Below are 22,578 nucleotides of genomic sequence, written 5' to 3'. Positions count from 1 at the left end.
GACCCAGTCAGTGGAGGTCTTGGTCTCAAAGAGTTTGCCAGGGCATAGTTCTAAGGACAGAGGAATGTTGGCTGGACAGGTGCCACAGACTGTCTGCTGGATAAAGGGAGCCAGTGCTAGGAGTGCAGAGGCCAGTCTGAGGATGGGGCATATAGACACATAAGGTTCCCAGCTGCGTTTTCTCAGGAAGGAAGGCCTGACCTTCATTCCGACACTATAACCTTCCCACATTGTATTAACAGGAAGTGAAATCAAATTATTTTATGAAATGAACACAGATGGTAATTGTGACCCTCCCACACCCAATCCATGGCAAAATAAAAAGTTGGCCACCCTATGCTGGTATCTCCGGTTGGTTGGTAAGTTATTGGTCCAAGAAATCAGAAAGCCTAGAAACTGAAGGTTTCTCTGGCGGTTTGGGGATGGAAACCAGCTTGTAGTGGGCTGAGGGGGAAAAAATGGGAGGCAAGGAAGTGGCAACAGCAGGTGTGTATCTTTTGTAGATCAGTGCTCATTCAGGACTGGTAGCAGCAGCATCACCTGGGAGTTCCGAAAGCAAATTTCTGGCCCCTACCCCAGACCTACAAAGTCAGAACCTCTGGGAACGGAGCCCAGCAATCTGATTTTAAAAACTCCCAATGCACACCAAGTTAACCACTCTACCTGCTTGTGAAGAGGCCGAGAGAAAGAGAAGTGGCTGGAGAGCCAAGTGAGATGAAAGGACGATTTTTGTGGCTGTGGTTTTTTTTTTTTTTTTAACATCTTTATTGGGGTATAATTGCTTTACAATGGTGTGTTAGTTTCTACTTTACAACAAAGTGAATCAGTTATACATATACGTATGTTCCCATATGTCTTCCCTCTTGCGTCTCCCTCCCTCCCACCCTCCCTATCCCACCCCTCCAGGCGGTCACAAAGCACCGAGTGTGGCTGTGGTTTTAATGGAGAAAATACTCCAGCTTTTTAAAAAACTTTTTATTGAAATGCAATATACCTCCAGAAAAGTGCACGTGTCACAAACGTACAGCTGGATGCACTTTCACAATCAGGAACCCACGCAACCGACCTCAGATTGATAAACAACATCACCAAGCATCCCAGAAGCCCTCTCTGCCTCCTCCTGACCTGTAATGGCAGGAACTAGGCTCACCTGTTCTTGTACTTTATACAGATGGAAGCAAATAGGATGTGCTCTTTCGTCCCTGGCTTCTTTCAGTCGTTGTGTCTTTGTAAGATCCATCTCTATCATTGCATACAATTGTAGACCCCTCATTCTCACCGCTGCAGAGTATTGCACTGTGTAACTACAATCGTGCTACTGATAATGGGTGTGTGAGCTTTCCAGTTTGGGGCTGTGCCAACTAGTGCAGCTATGAACATTCTAGTACATGTCTGTTGGGTACATACCTAGGAGAGGAATTTCTGGAGACTCGACACTTCAATGTTGTTGAAGGAACCCGCAGAGATGTGAAGCTACAGGAGAGAAGGGGGTCACTGAATGAGGTCCCTGGGGAAGCAGGAGGTAAGAAGTGGGGGAGAGGTCGGGGCCAGAACCAGAGGCAGGGAATAGGCTTTTCCATTGGAGTGGGGTGGAAGGTGGGTTTGTAGTTGGGGGTGGATATAGAGGGCTTCTTGTGTTGGCTCTGATATGTGAAGTGGGAGGACAGATGGTCCGCTGAGAGCATAGCGGAGGGTTTGGGGTTTGAGGCGCTCATAGCAGAGCGTGATCAGCAGAGAGATGACTGGACAACAGATGAGACTGCAGCACTCTTTGGAGTTCTATGATTTTCCCACAGAACTCCTTGAAGTGAAACCCAGAGTGAAGGAGGCTGCAGCTCCCCAGGAGCCCTATGGCGCCACCTGCTGGATAAGGGCCGCATAACGTGCCCAGGGAGGTAGGTACCTTCACCACCCAAGTTGCTCCCCACCCAGACCCCTGGAGTGGCCTCAGGCTGAGCCTTGACCCAAGCCAGAGACCAGAAACCCCCATACCATGCTGAGCCCTGATCCAAGCCAATGTACTGCAGTTCTCACTCAAGCTTCCCGTCCCTAGATTAGAGCCTTAACAGGACCGGGATCCAAAGGCGGCATCCCCTAAAAGGAGCGGCCTGCGGGTGCCCTGGGTCTCAGGGGCTGTGGCCCTAGGACTGGGCTTCTCCTTCCCCTGACGGGGTCCCCTGCCACAAGAGCTCCTCGGGCCCTGTGCCCTGGTGGGGCAGGGTCACTCACAGCCTCCCTGGCCCCGTGCCCTGCCCACCACCCTTCCCCAAGGGTGCCTCCACCTCCTCCCCACCGGCTCAGGCTTGGGCAGGGCCTCCAGAGACTCAGCCTGGATGGCGGGCAGGCACCGTGGGCCATGGAACCTATAGCAGGGCCTGTGCTCTACCAGAAGCTGCTGGTCTGGGAACCAAGCCTGGAGTCTGAGGAGGAAGAGGGTGAGATATCAGAGCAGCTCATTCCACATCCCTCGGGGCCCCAGGACTCCTCTGGGTGAGGTAGGGAAGGGGTCTGGGCACCCAGCAACTCAGGACTGAGGCTGGCAAGTGTCTCCCTCTGGAGCCCCTAAGGAGCGCCAGACAACCCCGTGCTTGGCCAGCTCTAGGAAACTTCTGGTTGAGTGGGGGGACCCCCGGCTGCAGCCCCAGGCCTGGCCTGTGCCGGTCAGTCCAAGGTCTGTGCATCTGAAGGGACATTTGTATCAAGTCGGCCCTGCCGGCTGCTCTGCCGAAGGCTCCCAGCTCCCACCCGCTGGTGCACGAGGCACCTGCTGGGCAGGCTGGTCCTGGCTACACCTGGCCGGGCCCTGCGCCTCAGGCCTGCCAAGCCCCCTTCAGGCGTCCCTCCAACCTCCTCTCCAGAGACTCAGTTTCCCCCAAGCTCTTTCCCATCTCTGTGTCTCCAGACAGGCTGTGACTTCTGCCAGGAGGCCCTTTCTCCTTGGCAAACTTATACTCCTCCTTGCAAGCAAGACCAAACCTTTTGGGAATTGTTTGCTGGGTTCTTGGGTGTCTGCCTGCCTGGTCCTGGCTCGGGACATCCCTCTCTGCAGGAACAAGGCTGGCAGTCTGCCCGGGGCTGGTGGCCGTTGGCTTCTCCCTGTCCGTGAGGCAACTCCACAGAGCTGTGCCTCTCCAGGAACCTTGGGCTCTGGGGCCCCTCCAGCCAGTGGGCGCTCCCACAGGCCTGGCGTGTACCACCGCGGCAGCATCATCGGCCCTACAGGTCAGTGCTAGGAGCAGCTCGGGGGAGGGGAGGGCCGGGGTCACGGGTCCCAGTCCCGAGACAGCCCCTTTCTTGCTGCAGCCACGTGCTCCCACCTGGGTGGAGAGCTGTCTGTTGCCGGGGGCAACGTCGTGGATGCTGGACTTGCAGCAGCTTTGTGTCTGGCGGTGGTGCATCCTCATGCCACAGGGCTAGGTCAGTGACCCCCAACCCCAGCCAGCGACCCCAACCCTGGGCATGATCAGTAAGTTAGAACTCAGGCAGTCAGTGGCCCCTGGCCTTCAAGGCTGGCTGGTGAGCAGGACGTAGGACTTGGGCAGTAGCCCCAACTCTAGGCTGTGACCCTTGATCCCAGATCAGTATGACCTTGACCCCAGGCCTGGTTATTGATGCCTGTCTCCAGGCCTAGTCAGTAACCACTAACCCCAGGCTAAGTCAGTGACCCTTCACCTGGGACTACTGAGTGCCCCTGACACCAGTCAGTGCCCCGGACCCCTGTGTGACCCCTTTGTCTCCTCCCAGGCACTGTGTTCTGGGGCCTCTTCCATAGTAGCTCCTCAGGCAACTCAACCGCCCTGACGTCAGACCCCGGCCCCCGGCCCCCGGCCCCCGGCCTGGGGCTACCCTCGGCTCTGCCTGCCCTGCATTTGCTACACACAGGCTTTGCCCGCCTGCCCTCGCCACACCTGCTGGTAGGCCCCACCATGCTGGCTCAAGAGGGCTTTCTGGTAGACGCAGCCCAGGGCACAAAGGGCCTCTGTCCCCTACTTTGCCACACTGATGGGACTCCCCTGGGCCCTGGGGCCCGAGCCACCAACCCCAAACTGGCAGCTGTGCTCCACCGGGCTGCACTTGCTCCCACCCCAGACCTTGCCAGGGATGCTCTACTGAGTCTGCGGGCTGGAGGGCCCCTCAGCTAGGCCCATGCCCACCTTGGAGCCAGCACTGCAGCTACCTGTGCCCCAGGGCATCCTGTTCACCACCCCCAGCCCCTCAGCTGGCCTGGAACTACTGGAGGCAGCTCTACAGTCTGGGGGGCACAGCCCTGCCCAGCACCCCTACAAGCTGCCGTCAGCCCCGGGAGCAGTGTCCTGGCCACCATGGACAGCACCGCCTCTGTGCTCCTTACCTCCTCGCTCAACAGTTCCTTCAGCTCTGGACGCCTGTCCCCAAGTGCTGGGGTTCTACTCAGCAAGCTGGTGGCCGAGTCTGCAAACAGTGCCTGGGCCTGTCCCCTCATCCTTCTTGACAGCTCAGATGACACAGGCCGACATGTTGGGGCTCATGCCTTCAGGGACCCCTGCAGCTGCCAGTCATGACTCACTCACTGCTCAGCCACTTGGCTGGGCCCCAAACCCAGGGCCAGCAAGGACCAATAGAGAGCCCCGGAACTTGTGGCCAAGGGACCCTGCTTCAGGTGTCAGCCCCCGCAGAGCATGCCCATGTCTCCAGTGTCCCCAGTGGCTGCTGCTCCTTTCAGGGGTTTTAAGGTGGGGCGGTGCCTGGCAGGGGTGGGTGGGAGTAGGGGGTCTCAAGCCTGGAGGCCAGGGCAGAGTGGGCCCAGCACCAATGGAGTACATGAAGAGTGTGCACCAATCCTGTGCCCACTGCTGGCTTAGGCCCTCAACTTCTGGCCTGATCAGTCGCCTGGACTTGAGTTTTTTCAGCTAAGGAACCTGAGGACAATGAGGAAGGAACACCAGGGCCTGGGGACGGCCCTGAGTTCTTATCCAGCTCCGGGAAGGACAGGTGGAAAAAAGCCACGCCCCTCCCTAAGCTCTGGGCCTCCGGGCAGGGCAGGCAGATCCTGTGCTCCCCTTCAGGCCACACTCCACTGATCTCCCTCATCTGGGCTGGAAACCACATAAAGATCAAGCCTCCTGGACGCCACGTGCCATTCCTACTTCTTGGTTACTTTCGCATCAGCCTTTTAGGCACCTGGTGTCTGGGCTTCGCCCATGGACAACACAGGAGACCCCTACCCAGGGACACAGAGCCGGGCTGCTGTCTTCTCACCTTCTAGGGCACCACATGTACAAGGTAAACCACTTATTCTCACTTTCTGAAACAGCAGAGCAAGGAAGTGGTTGGGAGGATGAGTAGTTGGGTGTCTCGGGCTACAAAAGGGGCTGGAGCTGGGTGTGTGGAATTTCAAGGCCAGCGTTGGCCCTCACCTCCCCACTTCCCAGAGCGCCAGGGTCTCTGAACGACGATTCTCCAGAGACAGGTTCTCAAGCCAAGAAACAGGCGTGGCCAGTAGCACTCCTCAGCCGCCCTGTAAGAGGTATCTCTGATTTAAAGAACTCAACCCCACCACCTCCCCCTTACTGCTCCCCACAACGAAGAAAATTCTTCCCCCAGCTCAAGTGATGCCACAGCCTACCCGCTGATGTTAGCCCCAAACCTAACATCCCTCTCTTTTCCATCACCCACTACCAGCTCTAAATTAGCTGGAATTTTCTCACATTACCTTGGTCCGATCCAACTGGTCTTCCTGCTTCTACTCTGCTCTCCTACAATCCGTCCTCCACACAGCAGGATAATCTATTAAAAGTGTAAGTAAGATCAAGCCTTGTCCCTGCGTAAAACCCTCCAGTGATTCCCCATCACGATCAGAATAAAATTCAAACTCCTGATCTCCCTGAGAACAGAAGAGCCAGGCCGCCCCGCCCCCAGCCGACCCACTTCAGTGCGCATGCGCCGCGACCCGACCTGGAAGAGGCAGTCTTCAGAGCCCACGTGTTCGACAAGCATGGCGGAGACGGAGAGTACGGACGTTGCTGAGCCTCCGGCTCCGGGAGAGGCCCCGAAGAGTGGCGCCCGGCCTGCCGACCGTCATGGCCTGCTCAAGCACAGCCGCGAGTTTTTGGATTTCTTCTGGGACATTGCGAAGCCGCAGCAGGAGACGCGGCTTGAGGCCACGGAGAAGCTGCTGGAGTATCTGCGCGCAAGGCCAGAGGTATGGTGGCGGGACCTGGGACGGGGCTGTATAGATCCCGGCAAAGATGTAGCGGCGGGCCCCGGGAGTTGGGCCCGGGGTTATGTGGTCGCGAACGTGGAGGAAAAGGGATGAGCGGGTGCCGGACGGTTCTTTTCACCGCCCCACCTGGGTATGTGCTTGGTTCCTCAGGGATCATCCGAGCTGAAGTACTCCCTGAAGCGCCTAATCACTGGGCTCGGGGTCGGACGAGAAACAGCCCGGCCTTGCTACAGTCTGGCCCTGGCGCAGGTGAGGTGGTGCTTCCTGGAATGGGTTCAGCCTTGCTGATCAAAACGGTGGGGGAGTGAGAAGGGCAGATGTCCCAGCTGTAGGAGAAGTGGCAGCTGAGAAATTGATGGGGTGGCATCCGAGTTGATGGGAGGTGTCCCCACGTGGACGCGGAGAAAACTGCATGAGCACGGCCTGTGTGCAGAGAAGCCCAGGCAGGTGCAGTGGAAGGTTGAGTTCGCTTTGGGGTACACGGGTTGACCAGCCTCTGAGGTACACTTACTGGGGGTAGTAAGCTTTGGGATGAGTTCTCTTACCTCTGCAGGGTTCGGGGCCCTCTTCTCCCAAGGGGCACTTCAGCTAATTTTAGGCTATCTCTAAGGAGTCTGAACAAATGGAAGGGCTGTAGAGACCTGGTCCCTGAGGGTCTGCCTGGGGGGAGCTCAGAGCAGGCTGTGGGGACGGAGTGTTTGGGAATCGCAGTCGAGCAATCTAGCGGCCCGAGGAGGTACTTTCTGAACCCCAGCTGGGCATGGGGTAGGGAGGCAAGATTCAGTTCCATTCACAGCTGTGTTCTATCATCAGCACTGCTCAGAGGCGGGTAGGCAGTTTCGGAGGCATCCTTGGGCTGGGAGCGGGGGTGGCCTCTGGGCAGAAGTTGAAGGGAGAAGTGGGAGGAGATGGAGGCCTTTGGGATGTGGCTGGGCCGCTCCCCCAGAACCCCTCCTTTCCTCCTGGCAGCTGTTACAGGCTTTTGAAGACATCCCCTTGTGCAGCATCCTGCAGCAAATACAAGAGAAATATGACCTGCAGAAGGTTAAGAAGGTGAGAGTCAGTGGCCCCGGGGAGGTCAGCGGCCCCAGGGTTGGGGAACACTTGGATCCTTCTCACCAGTGCCTGGAATCCTTTTCTAGGGGATGGTGAGACCTGCTCTCTTTGGAAACCTGTTTGGGGTGCTAGCCCTCTTTCAGTCAGGCAGGCTGGTGAAGGTAAGGGTTTTGGGGGTATGTGGACTGGCTTGGAGTGGTGGGGGGAGAGGGGCATGCCCTGCTCACACCCTCTCTGCCTCTGGGGGTACCAGGACTCGGAGGCACTGATGCAGTCGGTGAAGCTGCTGCAAGTCCTGGGCCAGCACTACAGCCACTTGCAGGAGCAGCCCCAGAAGGCCCTGGTGGACATCCTCTCGCAGGTACGGGGCCTGGGGTAACGCTGCCTGTTGTAGAGGAAAATGGAGACGACGCGAGTTTACGCATGGAAACACAGCACTGTCCCGCGGAAATGTGTGTGGTACTTGACGTTTTGTAGTAACTACATTTAAAAAGTGAGAAAGAAATAGGTGTGGTTTACTAGACTAAATAAAACATGTTACTGTGTCTAAAGTATTAACGTGCGCTCAGTGCAAAAAACTGCAGAGGTAGTTTACGTTCTTTTAAGTTTCCAAAATCCAGTGTGTTGAACACTCAGTGTATTTCCATTCAGATTAGTACATTCTAAGCACGTGGTGTGCACATGTGGCCAGTGGCAGCCATACTGGATGGTGCCGTTTTAGAACAGTGCCTGGCATGTGCCCGGTGGGTTCAACGTGTTTGCCATTGATTTGGGCAGAGCTGGCCCCTCAGGGGCCCCCACTGCCCTATGTGGGAAATGGAGGTGGGCTAGTACCTAGAATCCTTTGCTGCTGAGGAAAAGGCAGGGACCGGTACATCCCAGGCCAAGGCTTTCTGCACAGCCCTGGCCACAGAGCCAAAAGGACCTTCATGTGGGGCACGTTGTATAAGAAATGGGCTAGTTCTGCAGAACCCAAGAGAGGAATAATTAAAAGGGTGGTCCAGGGCCAGTTAGCATCAGCGGGGTACTTGTTTAAAACCCAGCTTCAGGGACTTGGGAACTTGAGCTTTCTAAGGAACACCCTCTGATGCCTGGCAAGGTGGACTGTGGCTGTCCCTCCTTGGGCTGGCAGGTGGAACAGGGCCCAAAGGACTCACCCCATGGGGAGAGACAAAGGGTGCTATGAGGGAGGCCCCCATCCCTCAACCCATGTCCCCACGCCAGGTCCCAGAGGCCATGTTGCAGGAGGTCCTGCCAAAAGTCCTCAAGCCCGACTTGAATTCAGTACTTGGTTCCCCTGAGCACCTGGAGCTCTTCCTCTTGGCCCAGCAGAAGGTGCCTAAGAAGCTGGAGAAGCTGATGGGACCGGTCAACCTGTTCTCAGATGAGAGCATCCCCAGGTGTGAGGGAGGCGGGGAGATGGGCTCTCTGGGCCTTGGGGCTGCCTCTCCGTCCACAGGTTTGTGCCATGGCCTGGGGTTGGGTGTCTATGTGGCCCCAGGCCCCTGGCTCTGTCTGTTTAGGGAGTGCCCCCTGAGTCCCCTCCGCCTTCCTCTGCAGGCTGGTGACTGTGCTGAAGATGGCGGCCACCTCTGTGAAGAAGGAACGCAAGCTGCCTGCCGTGGCTTTGGACCTGCTCCGCCTGGCGCTCCAGGAAGACAGCTTCCCACGGTTCTGGAAGGAAGTTGTGGAACAAGGGCTCCTGAAGAAGCAGTTCTGGCCGGCCAGGTGCGTGAGTGCTTGACCTCTCTCCATCCCTTCTCCCAGGTTTGTTAAGCAGGGATGGGCCAGGGGTCCGAGGGCTCTGACCAGGCTCTGTCCTGCGCCCCCTTAGCTACCTGTGTTTCCGCCTGCTGGGCGCGGCCCTGCCCCTGCTGTCCAAGGAGCAGCTGCAGCTGGTGATGCAGGGGGACCTGATCCGCCATTATGGGGAGCACATGGTCACTGCTAAGGTAGGTGCTGCCCACTGTGGCCCAGCCCTGCCAGAAAGGGCCAGGCGACTGGGCTGCTTCCTGCCAAGAAGTTGGGGTGGGGGGGCCGCCTCTGGGGTCAGCTGGCTTCCAGAAGAGAGGGTTGCTCTCCTCTCCATGTCAGTGGTCCTGCTGGGATGGGCAAGCACAGCTGCTGTTGGGAGGGACCTGGGACCTAGGTGTCCCTTCTCTCTGTGTAAAGTGAGCTACCTGAGGGCCGACCCCCCCCAACCCCTGCCTCTGTATCTATATACCCCTCCCCCTGCCTCTATAGCTGTATACCCCTCCCCCGCCTCTATATATCCCACCAGCAGTCTGTCCGGACCTCCCTCCACCCCCAGCTAGTGCTATAGTGAGAACAGCCATCATCACCGATGCCGTTTTGAGCAGCCTGTGCACCCCACACTAAGCTAAGTGCACCACAGGAGAATCAACTGGTGGTTAAGAGCACGGAATCCCGGACCTGGGTCGGCCAGGTTCCCTCCTGACTCCACCGCAGCTGTGTGGCCTTCCGCAGCTTGCTTCCTTACTCTGTGCCTGCTTCCGCTTGCCCGTGAGATGAGAGGAGCAGGACCCTCCTCGGTCATTGTGAGGATGACCAGGCTCATTGTCCACAGGCGCTTAAGGCAGTGCCCTGTTCACAGGAAGTGCTGCTGGGTTTGTTAGTGGCTCATTTCATCTTCACAACCAGCTTTGGAGAGCTGCTGTTCCTCTCTTCTGGGTGAAGGACAGGCTTAGAAAGGACAGAGCAGTGGTTAAGTGCATGGACTGGGGGGCCAGACTGACTGGAGCCGGATCCCAGCTGCACCACGTGGAGCCCCGTGACCCTCAGAAGTTACTTGCAAGCTTTTCTGTGCCTCGTTTTCTTCATCTGCAGAACAGAGGGGCCCAGGGCAAAGGGTTGTTACAAAGATTAAACTCTGGGGCGCCTGGGCAGCCCAGCTGGTACAAGGGAGGGGCTTCAGTGTAGCCTGGGCCTCAGTATAGCCTGTTGTGGAAGAAGCTGGGGCGCTGTTGGATCCCTCCTGGCTGGTGACCCCGGTGCTATGCCCACCTCTCGCAGCTCCCGAGCCAGTTCAAGTTTGCTCCAGAGATGAATGAGTACGTGGGGGCCTTCCTGAAGGGCTGCCAGGACGACCCCGAGCGGCAGTTGGCCCTGGTGGTGGGCTTCACGTCCGTCACCAACCAGGGCCTCCCCGTCGTGCCCACCTTCTGGCGGGTCACGCAGTTCCTGAGTCTCCCCGCCCTCAAGGGCTACGTGGCTTGGCTGCGGGACATGTTTCTCCAGCCCAACCTGGACTCCTTGGTGGACTTCAGCACCAACAACCAGAAGAAAGCCCAGGACGCTTTGTTCCACGGGTGAGTGGGCCTGGTGGGGAGGGGCCTGCTGGCCCCAAAGGCCTGGACCCTCCCTCGCATGGTACCGTGGTTCCCCAAGCGGGGAGAGGTGGGGAAGATCTAAGCCTTCACTCTTTCTTTTTTGTATATAATATGTATATTTACTTATTTTTGGCTGTGTTGGGTCTTCGTTGCTGCGCATGGGCTTTCTCTAGTTGTGGTGAGCAGGGGCTACTTTTTGTTGATGTGCGCAGGCTTCTCATGGCGGTGGCTTCTCTTTTTGTGGAGCACGGGCTCTAGGCGTGTGGGCTTCAGTAGTTATGGCACGTAGGCTCAGTAGCTGTGGCTCGTGGGCTCTAGAGCACAGGCTCAGTAGTTGTGGTGCACGGGCTTGGTTGCTCTGCAGCATGTGGGATCTTCCTGGACCAGGGATCGAGCCCGTGTCCCCTGTGTTGGCAGGCGGATTCTTAACCACTGCACTGCTAGGGAAGCCCCTGAGCCTTTGCTGTTAAAGGCCTCGGTTTTCTCATACGTGGCCCCGTGCTGGTGATAAGGGCGTTGGGGGATCTTTATTGGTTTTCCTGTCTCCAAGACGGGGCAAGGGGGCACTGTTTTCACCACCTCTAAACGGCTTCCGGACTTGCCTCCTGCCCACAGGCCCGAGCGAGCCGTGTTCCGGCTACGCAAGTGGCTCATCTTCCGCCTGGTCAGCATCGTGGACAACCTGCACGCAGAGAAGGAGGAGACTTTGATTGAGGAGGTGGCCAGGTATCGTCATGAGATGTGCTTGAACCCCAACTCCCCCCGGGTGCAGCGGCCTCTTGTCTGATCCGAGTTTGGGTCCCCCTGGAGCCAGGAGCCTGGGGGTCAAGTTGTCCCTGCCCCTTAGGCAGGAGGAGATTTAGGGGAACTGCTTGGGGGAACCCTCGGAAGGGGGACCGTAGAGGCTTGGGCTGGCTCCACCCTCCCCAGACGCCTTTGCGCGTCGGCAGTTTTGGGGGGTCCTCGCCTCTGCATCTGCCAGGCGCCCCTCCCACCCTCCCTGCAGCCCCAAGAGAGGCAGAAGCGGTGGTGCCCTGGCCGAGGCCACACAGCCTCACATCTTGGTTGTGAGGGAGGGATGCTGGTGCTCTCCCTAGTCTGGCCTGGGCTCTGTTCTGCTGGGGATCCAGACCTGAGAAATGGCCGTTCTCTCATCGTTGCCACCTGGCACCAGGCCCTCGGTGAGGGCCCGAGGATGGGCTGCTCAGAATGGTGGCACTGACTGAGGGTAACACGGGTTATTCTCCCTCCCTCCCTCCCTCCCTCCCCAGGTTTTGTTTTTTCCACTCATTCTTCGAGACAAAGAAGCCCATGTCCCAGATCCCTGAGACCGAGCAGCACTTCTCTCACCCCTTGGACAGCCGGACCCGGGAGGTGGTGGGCAGTGCCTTCTTCAGGTGGGCGCTGGGCAGCCTGGGAGAGGTCTGAGGGTGGGCGAGCGGGCAGGAAGGTGGCCTCGGGGCGCTGCTCCCTCCAGTTTGAAGCTGCGGCCCAGTGAGTTCCAGTGGGTCACAGTGTGGGGCTGGGGGGGCGGTGTGGCCTTGTTCAGCAGCCCAGCCTGTGACCCTGACCCCGCCCCTACCAGCCTGCTGCAGACCCTCAGCACGCAGTTCCGGCAGGCGCCAGGGCAGACGCAGGACGGGCAGCCCTGGACCTACCACCTGGTGCGGTTCGCAGACCTGCTGTTGAGCCACAGCCGCAACGTGGTTCCCCTGGTGGCCTTCACCACGCAGCAGCGCCAGGCCTGGGACCGGTGAGGGTGCAGTTGCCACAGCATGGGCGGGACACTGGGGTACTGACGCTGGCCACAGTGCCTGAGGGTGTGCCCGTCTCCCCCAGGACTCTGAAGACTCTGAAAGAACTGGAGGCCCAGTCCTCAGAGGCCAAGGCCACTGCCTTCCAGCACCTGCTACTCCTGGTGGGCATACACCTCTTCAAGGTATGGCGGCCTGGAAGGGAAGGGGGGGTTATAGACCTGGGGTCCGCGGTGGCCAGGAGAGGCTCTGGAGTGTTGAAGTTGGCAGGTTTCCTAGGCTGACTGCTGCGGGCTGGAATTACAGCCCAAGGACGAAATCACTGCATCCACTTACTGGGCCCCAGCTACATCCTGAGCTTTCCCAGGCAGTGTCCTTTGTTTGTAATCCCCACAGTTCTGAGTCAGCCGCATCTTCTTTTTGACAGGTGGGGTAACAGACTTAGGTAAAGTAACTTACCCCAGGCCATACAGCTGTTGGCTAGGATTCAAACATAAGGATCTGACTCCACTATCCCGCAGGACCTCCCAAAACTGCCTTACTGACCAGAGGTGATGGATGTAAAGAAGAGGGGCTCTGGCTCTGGGCATACCAGTCACCGATGGGGGCAGTTCTTCTGTCTGTCAGTGGTCAATTAGAAGCGGGGTCCTGACTTTTCTGTCTGACTCTCGCACTTCCAGAACCCATAGTAGTGGGTTGAGGGTAGTGTGTTTCTGTCTGGTGCTCCCCACGTGGGGTTCTGTGCCCTGTCACTAGATTCCTCACATTGTCACTCATACTCTTTCTCATGACAGCTCCTCTAGAACCAGCTTTGTCTCTTTTTCTATTCTTTCCAGCAAGAAACTTTGACCACGTTTGGAGTTTAGTGCCGGCAGCTCTTTTGAGCCTCGTGGTTTCTTCCCGGCTCTGAACCCTGGTTTCTCTGAAGGTTTTCCTCTTGCGTTGTGTGGGCTGGCTCTTGTGGGGCTGCTTCAGGTCTTGAGTAGTCGGAGACGGGACTCCCTTCTGGGAGTTTTCGCTTCCAGGTCTTGGGCACTCAGCCCAGCTCGTACATGAGCTGTGTGGATAACAATCGGTCTCGATGCCCCTTCCAGTGCTTGGCACTGGGCCTCTGAGGACCTCCGAGCTTGACTTGGGTAAAAGGGACCTCCGAGCTTGACTTGGGTAAAAGGTACCCAGCCACAGCCAGGAAGCTGGAGGCAAAGATGGCCAGGGCTTGGGCCCTGTTCTGGCCTTCGCTTCACCACCCCTGCTCCCAACACTGACACTGCCCTGCTGCATTATGGGGGAAAGTCTGCCTTTTTGGTACCGACAGTCACACAGGTTATTTTCAACTCTGGAGTCTGGGCTTATTCCCCTATCAAGATGGGTTTAAATTTGTTAAGAGCAATGATTTTCAGGTCTTTCTCTGTAGCAATGTCGAGCCTGGTGTGGGAGGAGAAATCTAGAACTGCAAATCAGGAGGCTGGGGCCTGCTGGTGCCCTGTGATCCTGACCAGGCCAGCCTTGTCAGGCTCTCCACTGCTCTGGCAGCGGTGGGCAGGTTGGGCTTCACGGTCTCTGAGGGCACTCAGACCCCGTGCCTGCGTGTTACGTGTAAAAGGTCATCAGCTCTTGGGCTGCCCCTGGGGTCTGGCTGGGGTCCTCTGCTCTGGGTTGTGAGGGTGACTGGAAAGGGCAGTCTGGAGTCTTCTAGGCCTCAGATGCCAGCTCCTCCCACTTGGCCACCCCCTCTTCTGGCTCAGCAAAGGCTGGGAATGGGGCCTGGCTCCTGATTTCTGTCCTGTCCTGCACAGTCCCCCACAGAGAGCTGTGACCTCCTGGGCGACATCCAGACCTGCATCAAAAAGAGCCTGGGGGAGAAGCCCCGTCGGACCCGTTCCAAGGCCACCAGTGGGTCATCGTCCCGGGGGGGGTGGGGGGGCAGGCAATAGGGACCCAGCATGGGGCGCTGGTGCCCTGCCCAGACTCAGCCCTTTCCCTGCTCGCAGACCCGCAGGAGCCGCCGTGGGTGGAGGTGCTGCTGGAGATCCTGCTGGCCCTCTTGGCCCAGCCCAGCCACCTGATGCGTCAGGTGGCCCGAAGTGTGTTCAGCCACATCTGCTCCCACCTGACTCCACGTGCCCTGCAGCTCATCCTGGATGTAAGTTGGGGCCTTTGGGGAAATGGGTCCCGGGATGGGGCTCTCCAAGCGCTGGGCTGCACTAGGGCTGCCTCGTTGCCACCTTGTCCTGACTGTAACCTGCAGGGTGGTCGGGGGCCTCCTTCAAGGTTTCCTGCTGTGCACCCTGACCCTGGGTTTGCCAAGAGCTGACGGGGTTTATCAAGGAGGCACTGGAGGGAGTGGCTTTCTCTCCTGGGCTCCATCTTCCTCCCTGAAATGGGGACCTTTGGCCGAGACCAGATGGCCATGGTCAGGGAAGGCAGTTGAGAGGGCCCAGGGGTCTGAGGTGGGTGAAGGGGCCGGGCCAACAGGTGCGTCAGCCATCTGGGAATCCCGGCAGGTGCTAAACCCCGAGGAGAGCCAGAATGAGGACGACAACGTGGTGGTTACAGACGCCTCTGAGCGGCAGTTGCTGGGGGATGTGGAGGTTCGTGCCAGCGAGGGGCGGGGGGGCGGGCGGACACGCGGTGAGTGGTGGAGAGGCATGACGCGCGGCCCACCCACAGGACGAGAGCTCGGACGACGGCGAGGACAAGGGCAATGAAGACTCGGAGAGCGACGAGGAGGAGAGCAATGACGAGGAGAGCGACGAGGAGGAGCGGGACGGGGACGTGGACCAGGGCTTCCGGGAGCAGCTGCGGGCGGTGCTGCAGGCAGGGAAGGCGCTGGTGAGCAGGAGCCGGGCTGGGGGCCCTGCGTCCGTGTGCGTCTCCTGCACGAGGCCGGGCCGCTCACGGGGCATCTGTTCCTCAGGGCGGAGCTGACGGCGAGGACGACGACGAGCTGGGGGATGAGGCCATGATGGCCCTGGACAAGAACTTGGCCAGCCTCTTTGCCGAGCAGAAGCTGCGCATCCAGGCCCGGAGGGACGAGAAGAACAAGCTACAGAAGGAGAAGGCACTCCGGCGGGGCTTCCAGATCAGGGTGAGCCCGCTAGGCGGCCCGCCCCCACCCTCCGTCCCGTCTCCCTCTGCTCCCGTCCCCACACCTGGCTGAGCCCACCCTTCCCGGCTACAGGTCCTGGACCTGATCGAGGTGCTGGTGACCAAGCAGCCCGAGAACCCCCTGGTCCTGGAGGTGCTCGAGCCGCTGCTGCACGTCATCCGGCGCAGCATGCGCACCAGCAGCACAAAGCAGGAGCAGGACCTGCTGCACAAGACGGCCCGCATCTTCATGTGAGCGCGGGCGGGCCCCCGGGAGCCGGGCCTCTGGGGTTCCCTGGGTAGAAAGGGTAGGAGCCCCGGGGGCCCGCATCATTCGGGAAGTCTCACTCAGCTCTGCCCCGCCCGTGTGTTCTGCAGCCCTTACCACGGGGCCCCCAGTCCCATCCCTGCCCTCGGGGTCACTGAGGCTGGGAAACCTGATAGGGCGTCCAGCGGCGACATTCTGGGCCTGTGGCAGGGGCTGGATGGGAGACGGTAGGGGCACCTAACCCAGGCTTGAGGTGCCAGGGAAGGCCACCTGGGAGAAGTTTAGGCAGTGCCGGGAGCTCCTCAGGCCCAGAGGCCACAGGCGGGGCAGAAAGGCGTGTCCACACGTGTCACATGGAGGCGAGAGGCCTCGTGGCCCTCGCAGTACTGGGAGCCTCGGAGGCATTTGCAGCCAGGAGGCGGGCAAGTGGGTGGTGCTAGAGCAGGGAGCCCAGCAAGAGAGTCGGCGCAGCGTGGCAGGGGGAGCCCTCCCTGTCTTCTAGAGAGCAGAGGAGGTGGTGGAGACAGAGGCCTAAGGACTTGAGGTGCCGAGTGCGTAGCACAGAGCAGGTGGGGCGGGGCAGTGGACAGCGCCCCCGCTCACGCCCCCTGCAGGCCCGGGTCCCACGTGCTCATCTAGTTCTCCCTCCCACTGCCCAGGCCCGAAGGGTACTGAGCGCGCAGGCCCTGGTTTGTGTCTTACAAAGAGCCTGGAAGCCACCATCCCCCGGGGGGCGGGTGTAGATGGGGCTGTGGCCAGGTCGGGGTGTTGGCCCGTGGTGGAGCCTCACCCGGGGAGCTGGTTTCCCTCCGGCTTCTCCTCAGGGCCCATCTGCATGTGGTCCCGGGCCTGCCCCTGCACCCTTGGTCAGACCCCTTTCTTTAGGTGTTTGTTTCCTGCCTGTGAAATGGGGCCCGGCGTCCCTACCCTGGGGCTTGGCCCTGCCGTGGGGCGGGGTGGGGGGGTAACATCGTGACCACCCCCACCCCGCTCTCCCCCGCCAGGCACCACCTGTGCCGCTCCCGGCATTACTGCCGCAACGTGGGCGACCGCGTGGAGACTCTGTACGCCCAGCTGGAGCGGCTGGTGCAGCAGGCCGGTCGCCAGGCTGACTCCTCCGTCTGCCTCTACTACTTCAACGCCTCCCTCTACCTGCTCCGGGTCCTAAAGGGCAACACTGTGGGCAAGTCCACCTGCAAGGCCCAGAAGAAGGAGAAAGCCGCCACTGACGCCGGCACCCAGCCCCAGGGCCCAGAGGTGAGCAGGCGCTGGCCCGGGAAGGCTCAGCCTGGAAAGTGCAAGCCGGTGGGAGCCAGTCCCAGGAGGTGGCGGGACCATCTGCCCATTTCACAGATGGGAAGTTGAGGCTGTGCCTTCCCCGGGACCCAGCTTTCAGCCTTCTGAAGGCAGCCCAGGCTCTGCTCCCATGCCAGGGCCCCTCTCCCTGGCATCACACCAGCTCTCTCTCCCACGGTGCAGGCTGCCAGCTGCTTGGATTTGGGCCTCGTGACCCCGATCTACTCATCGGCACTGAGCTCCTTCCTGACCAAGCGCAGCAGCCCACTCACGGCTCCCATGTTCCTCAGCCTCTTCTCCCGGCACCCGGTGAGTTGTAGTGCCAGGCCGCCCCCCTGGGCCCCTGCTCGGCCCGGTCCTCACAGCCTAGCTCACAGCCCATCACTCCCTCCGCAGATGCTCTGTAAGAACCTGCTCCCCATCGTGGTCGAGCACGTGGCAAGCCACACGCGGCCCCGCCATCAGGTAAGGGGCTTCCCAGATCCCAGCTGAGGGCCTGTCTGAATTGCCCGCTCGACTCCTGGCTGGCTGGTTAGCTGTTTGTGAGGCCTGGGAATGCTGCTCTGGGCGGGCCAGAGGGTGGGCCCTGCCCCTCCGACCTGGCCAGCCCCGCCCCCACTGTAGGCCCAGAGCAGCTGGGGGTGGGGGGCCCTTCCTGTGTGGCCCGAGCCCACCAGCTCCTCAGAGACCATGCTCTGACCTGCGCAGAGGAAGCCCCGGGCTGATGGGTGTAGGCCTGGGGGCGGGGGTGGGACGAGGGGGCTGGAGACACAGGAGGAGGACGCACTGAGTGAGTGGAGGGCCAGGAACCCTGTCCGGCTGACTGACAGCCCTGGCTGCCCCCCAGGCCTCGGTTCTCCCACCTGCCTGAGAAGAAGGGGCAGGTGAGGGCCCAGCCCAGAGCTTCTGTGGCGACAGCGCCTCCCGCGTGGCCTATTCTAGTGCCCAGCAGGCTCCTGGAGCTCGTGGGGTCCCCCTGCGGTTCCCTCAGCCCTGGCCCAGCGTGCCGAGGCTCTTGGTCACCCCATTCTCCACCCACCCCCCAGGCCCAGGCCTGCCTGCTGCTCCAGAAGACCCTGCCCACGCGGGAGCTGAGGCTGTGCTTTAAGGACCCCGAGTGGGAGCAGCTGCTGGACCAGGTCCTGGCGAAGGTCACCGAGGTAACAGCCACGGGGCTCCGCTCCCCCGCCCACTGGCAGTGGTGCTCTGGGAACCAAGGGGCAAGGGTTGCTGGACCCTGCGCCTGGGGGTGTGTTGGGGGTCCCCCCAAGGAGGCATTTCTCTCCTCGGCGCCCCAATCTCTTCGTGTGGGCAACAGCAAGGCTTTGGGCAGCTCTCTGGAGGGGCTCAGCCTGGCTGCCTTCTCCTTAGACCCTGCGGACGCTGGGTGAGGCCGAGACCAAGTCAGGGCGCCAGAAGGAGCTGTCTTCCTTGGAGCTGCTCAACGTTCTCTTCAGGAACATCCATCATGAGGTGAGCCTGGGCGCAGGAGGGAGGGCACCACGCAGGCAGAGTAGGCAGTCTGAGCAGAGGTGAGGGGGCAGGTGGGGAGACAGGTGGGGAAGGTTCTGGACGCTAGGCTCAGGAATCTGGGCTTCGTGTGAGGGGCGAGGGTGCCACAGCCAGTGCCTGGCCGGGGTGGGGTGAGCCAGGGGCTGTCCCTCTGCTCCAGTAAGAAAACCGAGAAGGGGCTGGGAGGGCTGGCGACCACGGGAGGACGCGGCTGTGAGCGCGGGGCACGGGTTTCTGGGCCTTCGGAGGCGGGCCGGGCGGGTGGAACGTGAGATGCTCAAGGGGCCGCTGTGGGCAAGGCTCTGGTTCCTCCAGTCTGGCCCAGAGGAAGAGGTTTGGGGGTTCTTAGCGGAGACACTCGATCAAAGCCCAGGCGTGGGATAAGCTTCCAAGAGGGGGCTGCAGGGAGCAGACAGGGCGGGGCCTTGCAGAGCGGCCAGCGGCCCTGAGAAGCCACGCGCAGAGGGGCAGTAAAAAGTCAGGAGAGGTGTTCTGGAAGCCCATGGATTTGAAAAACAACCCATTCAGTATGTGACGGGGAGGGGGAGATAGGAGGAAAGGCATTGGCAACCCTGAGGTCACTGCATGGGGCACCCCGGAGGTGGGTGGGCCTTATGGGCTGTGGGAAGAGAACAGAACGTGGCACCTGGGGCTCTTTTTTCCTTGCAACGCGAGAGACTAGGGATGTACAGGCAGGATTGGCTGAGGGTCCAGAAGGGGGGTGGGCTCACAGAGTGGCTCTCACTGGGCAAGGGTGGGAGGACAGGGGCCAGGAGCCAGGGAGAGGCAGGCCATGCCTCATGTCACCACTGCAGCCACAGCCTTCCTGCCCCTTTGCAGAAGCTGACGATGGACCTGACCGCTGTCCTGGGCGTGCTGCAGAGCCAACAGCCGAGGCTGCAGCAGGGGCTCCAGCAGGGGGCGCACTCGGCCGGCTCCAGCCGCCTCTATGATCTCTACTGGCAGGCCATGAAGTTCCTCGGAGTCCAGTACGTTCGGGGAGAGGGGGCCCCCACCTTGGGAGGGGCTGGGAAGACCCTCACGTTGCACACGTCCTGGTGTCTGCACCGCAGTGTGGGAGCTTTGGGCAGCTTGGGGACCACGGACGCAGAGGTCAACCCTGCCCTCACCACATACTTCTTTCCTTTGCTCACTTCCTCCCAGGCGTCCCAAGTCAGAGAAGAAGGATGCCAAGGAAGTCCCTAAGGCCACGCCGAGCCCTATTAGCATGAAGCGGAAGAAAAAGGGGTTCTTGCCAGAGACCAAGAAGCGTAAGAAACGCAAGTCCGAGGACGCCACGCAGGAGGAGGCGGCCAAGCCCGCAGCCGCCGGTGGGGACCAGCCCCCCAGCACTGGCAAGAGGAAGAGGAAGATCAAGCGCAAGGGCCCAGCCCAGTCCCAGGCGCAGGGGCTGCCTGCCTCCAAGAGTCCGACCCCAGAGCCCCCTGCCACGAGCCCCAGCAGCCCCGCCAAGACCCCAAAGCTGCAGAAGAAAAATCGGAAGCTGTCCCAGGTGAGCAGAGCCACCCCCGTGTCTCCTGAGTCCCCCAAGGAGCCTGCTGCCAAAAAGCGTCAGAAGAATCTGCCCCAAAAGGGGGTTTCAGGCAAGTCGCCGCAGTCCGCGCTGCCTCGGAGAAAGGCCAGGTTGTCTTTGGCCAGCAGGAGCCCCAGCCTCCTCCAGAGCGGGGTCAAGAAGAAGGGGCAGCTGAGGAAGGCGAAAAAGCTGTGAGTGTCCCCATCCGCCCTAGAGACTCCTATTTTTTCACCGCAATTTTAATACACAAGCCACCGTCTGAGATTCTGCCTTCCGCGCCGGGGGTGGGAGGTCTGCTGCCAGCCTGCTGGCAGGTCCTGCCCCAGCAGGCGTGGCCTCAGAGACCCCAGCCCTGGGCTAGGCCCTGCCGCTGCTCTCAGGCACACAGCACGCTTGGGACCTTGGCTCCCCAAGCGGTGTGGGCCAGGCCCAGGGCTCTGGTATCTGGCGGGTGGGGTACAAGTGTGACCATGCCTCGTACCCCCCAGGCTGCTTTCCTGCGGGAGCCACTGGGGCGTGACTTAAATATCTTTATTTCTTCATTTACAAGAGGAATATATTTGGCTTCTCTCTTAAGACTCTGAGATTCACAATCAGCAGCTCTAAAAAATAAAGGAGCAGTTTGGCTTCCGGAAGGAAGAGGAAGCAACACTTGGACCTGGTTCTTGTACAACAAGAAAACATTGCTGGGGCCCCAGTCGAGGCCAGGCTGGTCTTTGGGGGAAGCCCACCCCTGGGTTAGCCCCCCCACCAGGGTGCCCCAGAGCTTGGTGGGGAGGGGGGCTACACCACTAACTTCCCCACCATTGAAGCCACGCCAGCCCTTCAACTGTGGGCAGAGAGCACTAAGCTGGCTGGCTCTTAGGGTCTCCTGCTGGCCACACGGGGCCACCGAGACCAGAACCACCTTGATTCCAGCAGAGGTACCGGGAGGAAGTGTGTGACGCAGGGCTCTTAGGGTCTCCTGCTGGCCACACGGGGCCACCGAGACCAGAACCACCTTGATTCCAGCAGAGGTACCGGGAGGGAGTGTGTGACGCAGAGGGGATGTGATGAGCTCCACGGGGGAAGCTGGGGGGCTGGCGCCCCAGCGTGTGGCTCTGAGGGCGGGGGGGGGGGGTCTGGAAAGGGCTGCATTTGAAAGCAGCTGCTGTTTGCGTGGAGGTGGCTCTGGGTGTTGGCCTGTCCCGATGTGCCTCCGCTCCCACCAGGCTCGGCCCTGGGCCAGGAAGCTTAGTGGAGGGCTGCTTCCTCTGACGGCCAGAGCTCTGGCTGCTGCCCCACAGATTCTGGGAATTGTCCCCTGGGCGCTGCCCCTGGAAAGGGCCCAGCCTGCGGGCCAGAGTCAGTTCCTGGCTTCTGGGGGGTGGGGGTGCTATGGTGGATCCAAGGAGCCCTGTAGGCATGGGGAACCCCCAAAGGTCTCAAGCCTGGGGCACAGGTGGGGTGTAGCTGCCACCAGGGCCTTCACTCCTGGTAATGCCAGCTCCCTGTCAGGATGGTCCCCCACCTGGGAGATCTCCGAGCTGACAGCCAGCCCAAGGCAGCAGAGACAGATGTCCTCCAGAGCGACCAGCAACTTGGGTGCCCGGCTCTGCCAGGTTGAGTCCAACGTCCACAAGGTCAGAGGCCCAGCTGACAGGCTGCAGTCCTCACGCCCCAGGCGCTTCAGGGAGCCTCAGAGCCGGAAGTGCCGCCCTGAGGCTTGGGCCACCCCTTCTCTGTGCAGTCCACGGGGTGTCGTGTCTTCAAAGCTGCAGATGACGCCTTGCCCAGCAAGCTGTGCGGGAAAGTCCAGCCCCCCGGCCCCAGAGTCTGGGGAGGGCAGAGATTGCCCCAGGATCACATAAGCCGGGGACAGGCCGGCCTCTCCCCACATACCCACAGTGGGCTGTCGTCTTCCTGGGGCCCAGGGCCCCTGCAGCCCAGACCCAGGCCTGGGGGTCTGTCCCAGCGCATGGCTCCAGCACACACAGCCTTCCAGGTTAGCTGAGGACACAGCTTCTTGGAGCCAAGGCCACTCAGCAGTCCCAGAGCAGAGCCGGTGGGCACCCAGCTGTGGGTCACATGGAAAGCTTCGGGACAGCCCTACGGGGCCAGGGCGTCGGGGGACACCTCCCAGACTAGGTAGGAGCCAGGGTTCTTCATTATCCCAGTAGCACCTGGAGGGAGGGGGTCAGAGGTCAGGTGCGGAGCCCATTCCAGAGCTTCCCTCTTTCACCATCCTCCCTATGGGGGAGAAACAGGCCTTTCTCGGGGCCCTGGTAGCATGAAGGGCGTGGGTCTACTGGAGCCAAGGCGTGGGGCAGTGACCTTGGATTTCGCACTGCCGGGAAGCTGCAGCCCCCAGAGGCCAGGCCCAGAGGAAGGTCCAAGGAGGAGTCAGGCCCTGGCACCTCTAGGAGGATTCGGGAGGACAGAGTCCAGAACCGAGCAGGGAGTTCCTGGCCAGTCCCCACCCTGACCTATGCCCCCAGCCCTTCTGAGGAAGGAAGGGGGAGCTGCCCCCCTCCCATGGG

The 22,578-nt window shown here is 60.5% G+C and overlaps 3 protein-coding genes and 1 long non-coding RNA gene across 6 annotated transcripts in view; 2 read left to right on the top strand and 2 right to left on the bottom strand.

Moving 5' to 3' along the window:
• Positions 1–892: 892 nt before the first annotated feature.
• On the bottom strand, positions 893–6,050 carry LOC113632946 (uncharacterized). Of its 2 annotated transcripts, XR_003438010.1 has the most exons (4): positions 5,935–6,050; positions 5,693–5,766; positions 4,352–5,497; positions 893–1,473 (listed from the first exon to the last, which is right to left on the bottom strand). It is a non-coding gene; the product is annotated as an uncharacterized LOC113632946 (long non-coding RNA). The 2 variants fall into 2 exon arrangements; XR_003438009.1 differs by lacking the exon at positions 5,935–6,050 and having other exon boundaries at positions 5,693–5,885.
• Positions 2,181–4,714, top strand: GGT6 (gamma-glutamyltransferase 6). Its single transcript, XM_027130754.1, is given in 8 exon segments — positions 2,181–2,490; positions 3,050–3,222; positions 3,304–3,417; positions 3,745–4,117; positions 4,119–4,258; positions 4,261–4,486; positions 4,488–4,532; positions 4,534–4,714. Coding segments are annotated over 8 exon segments (1,383 nt in total). The 5' UTR covers positions 2,181–2,356; the 3' UTR covers positions 4,712–4,714.
• On the top strand, positions 5,156–20,708 carry MYBBP1A (MYB binding protein 1a). The gene is made up of 27 exons (XM_027130748.1): positions 5,156–5,262; positions 5,874–6,181; positions 6,353–6,451; positions 7,172–7,255; positions 7,345–7,419; positions 7,512–7,619; positions 8,483–8,658; positions 8,819–8,986; positions 9,093–9,210; positions 10,292–10,587; positions 11,224–11,334; positions 11,880–12,005; positions 12,194–12,361; positions 12,448–12,547; positions 14,159–14,255; positions 14,354–14,505; positions 14,867–14,953; positions 15,033–15,194; positions 15,280–15,450; positions 15,544–15,701; positions 16,722–16,974; positions 17,197–17,322; positions 17,410–17,478; positions 18,060–18,173; positions 18,385–18,486; positions 19,366–19,514; positions 19,690–20,708. Exons 1-27 carry the CDS (start codon positions 5,181–5,183, stop codon positions 20,252–20,254), a joined length of 4,224 nt encoding a protein of 1,407 aa, XP_026986549.1. The 5' UTR covers positions 5,156–5,180; the 3' UTR covers positions 20,255–20,708.
• A 542-nt stretch (positions 20,709–21,250) lies between these two features.
• SPNS2 (SPNS lysolipid transporter 2, sphingosine-1-phosphate) overlaps positions 21,251–22,578 on the bottom strand; it is a 34,392-nt gene continuing 33,064 nt past the window's right edge. The window contains exon 11 of one of the 2 annotated variants that reach the window (XM_027130749.1): positions 21,251–22,221. In XM_027130749.1, the coding sequence (XP_026986550.1) occupies positions 21,738–22,221 (484 nt within the window). In that variant the 3' untranslated portion in view covers positions 21,251–21,737. The remainder of the gene's footprint in view (positions 22,222–22,578) is intronic. The other variant, XM_027130750.1, reaches the window with a different exon arrangement.

The sequence above is a fragment of the Aethalodelphis obliquidens genome, unplaced genomic scaffold (genome assembly GCF_003676395.1).
Source record: "Aethalodelphis obliquidens isolate GAN/ISIS:26980383/991018 unplaced genomic scaffold, ASM367639v1 scaffold38, whole genome shotgun sequence".
NCBI classification, from domain to species: domain Eukaryota; kingdom Metazoa; phylum Chordata; class Mammalia; order Artiodactyla; family Delphinidae; genus Aethalodelphis; species Aethalodelphis obliquidens.
The sequence above is the reverse complement of the archived record's forward strand: the minus strand, read 5'-3'. Positions and strand labels throughout refer to the sequence as shown.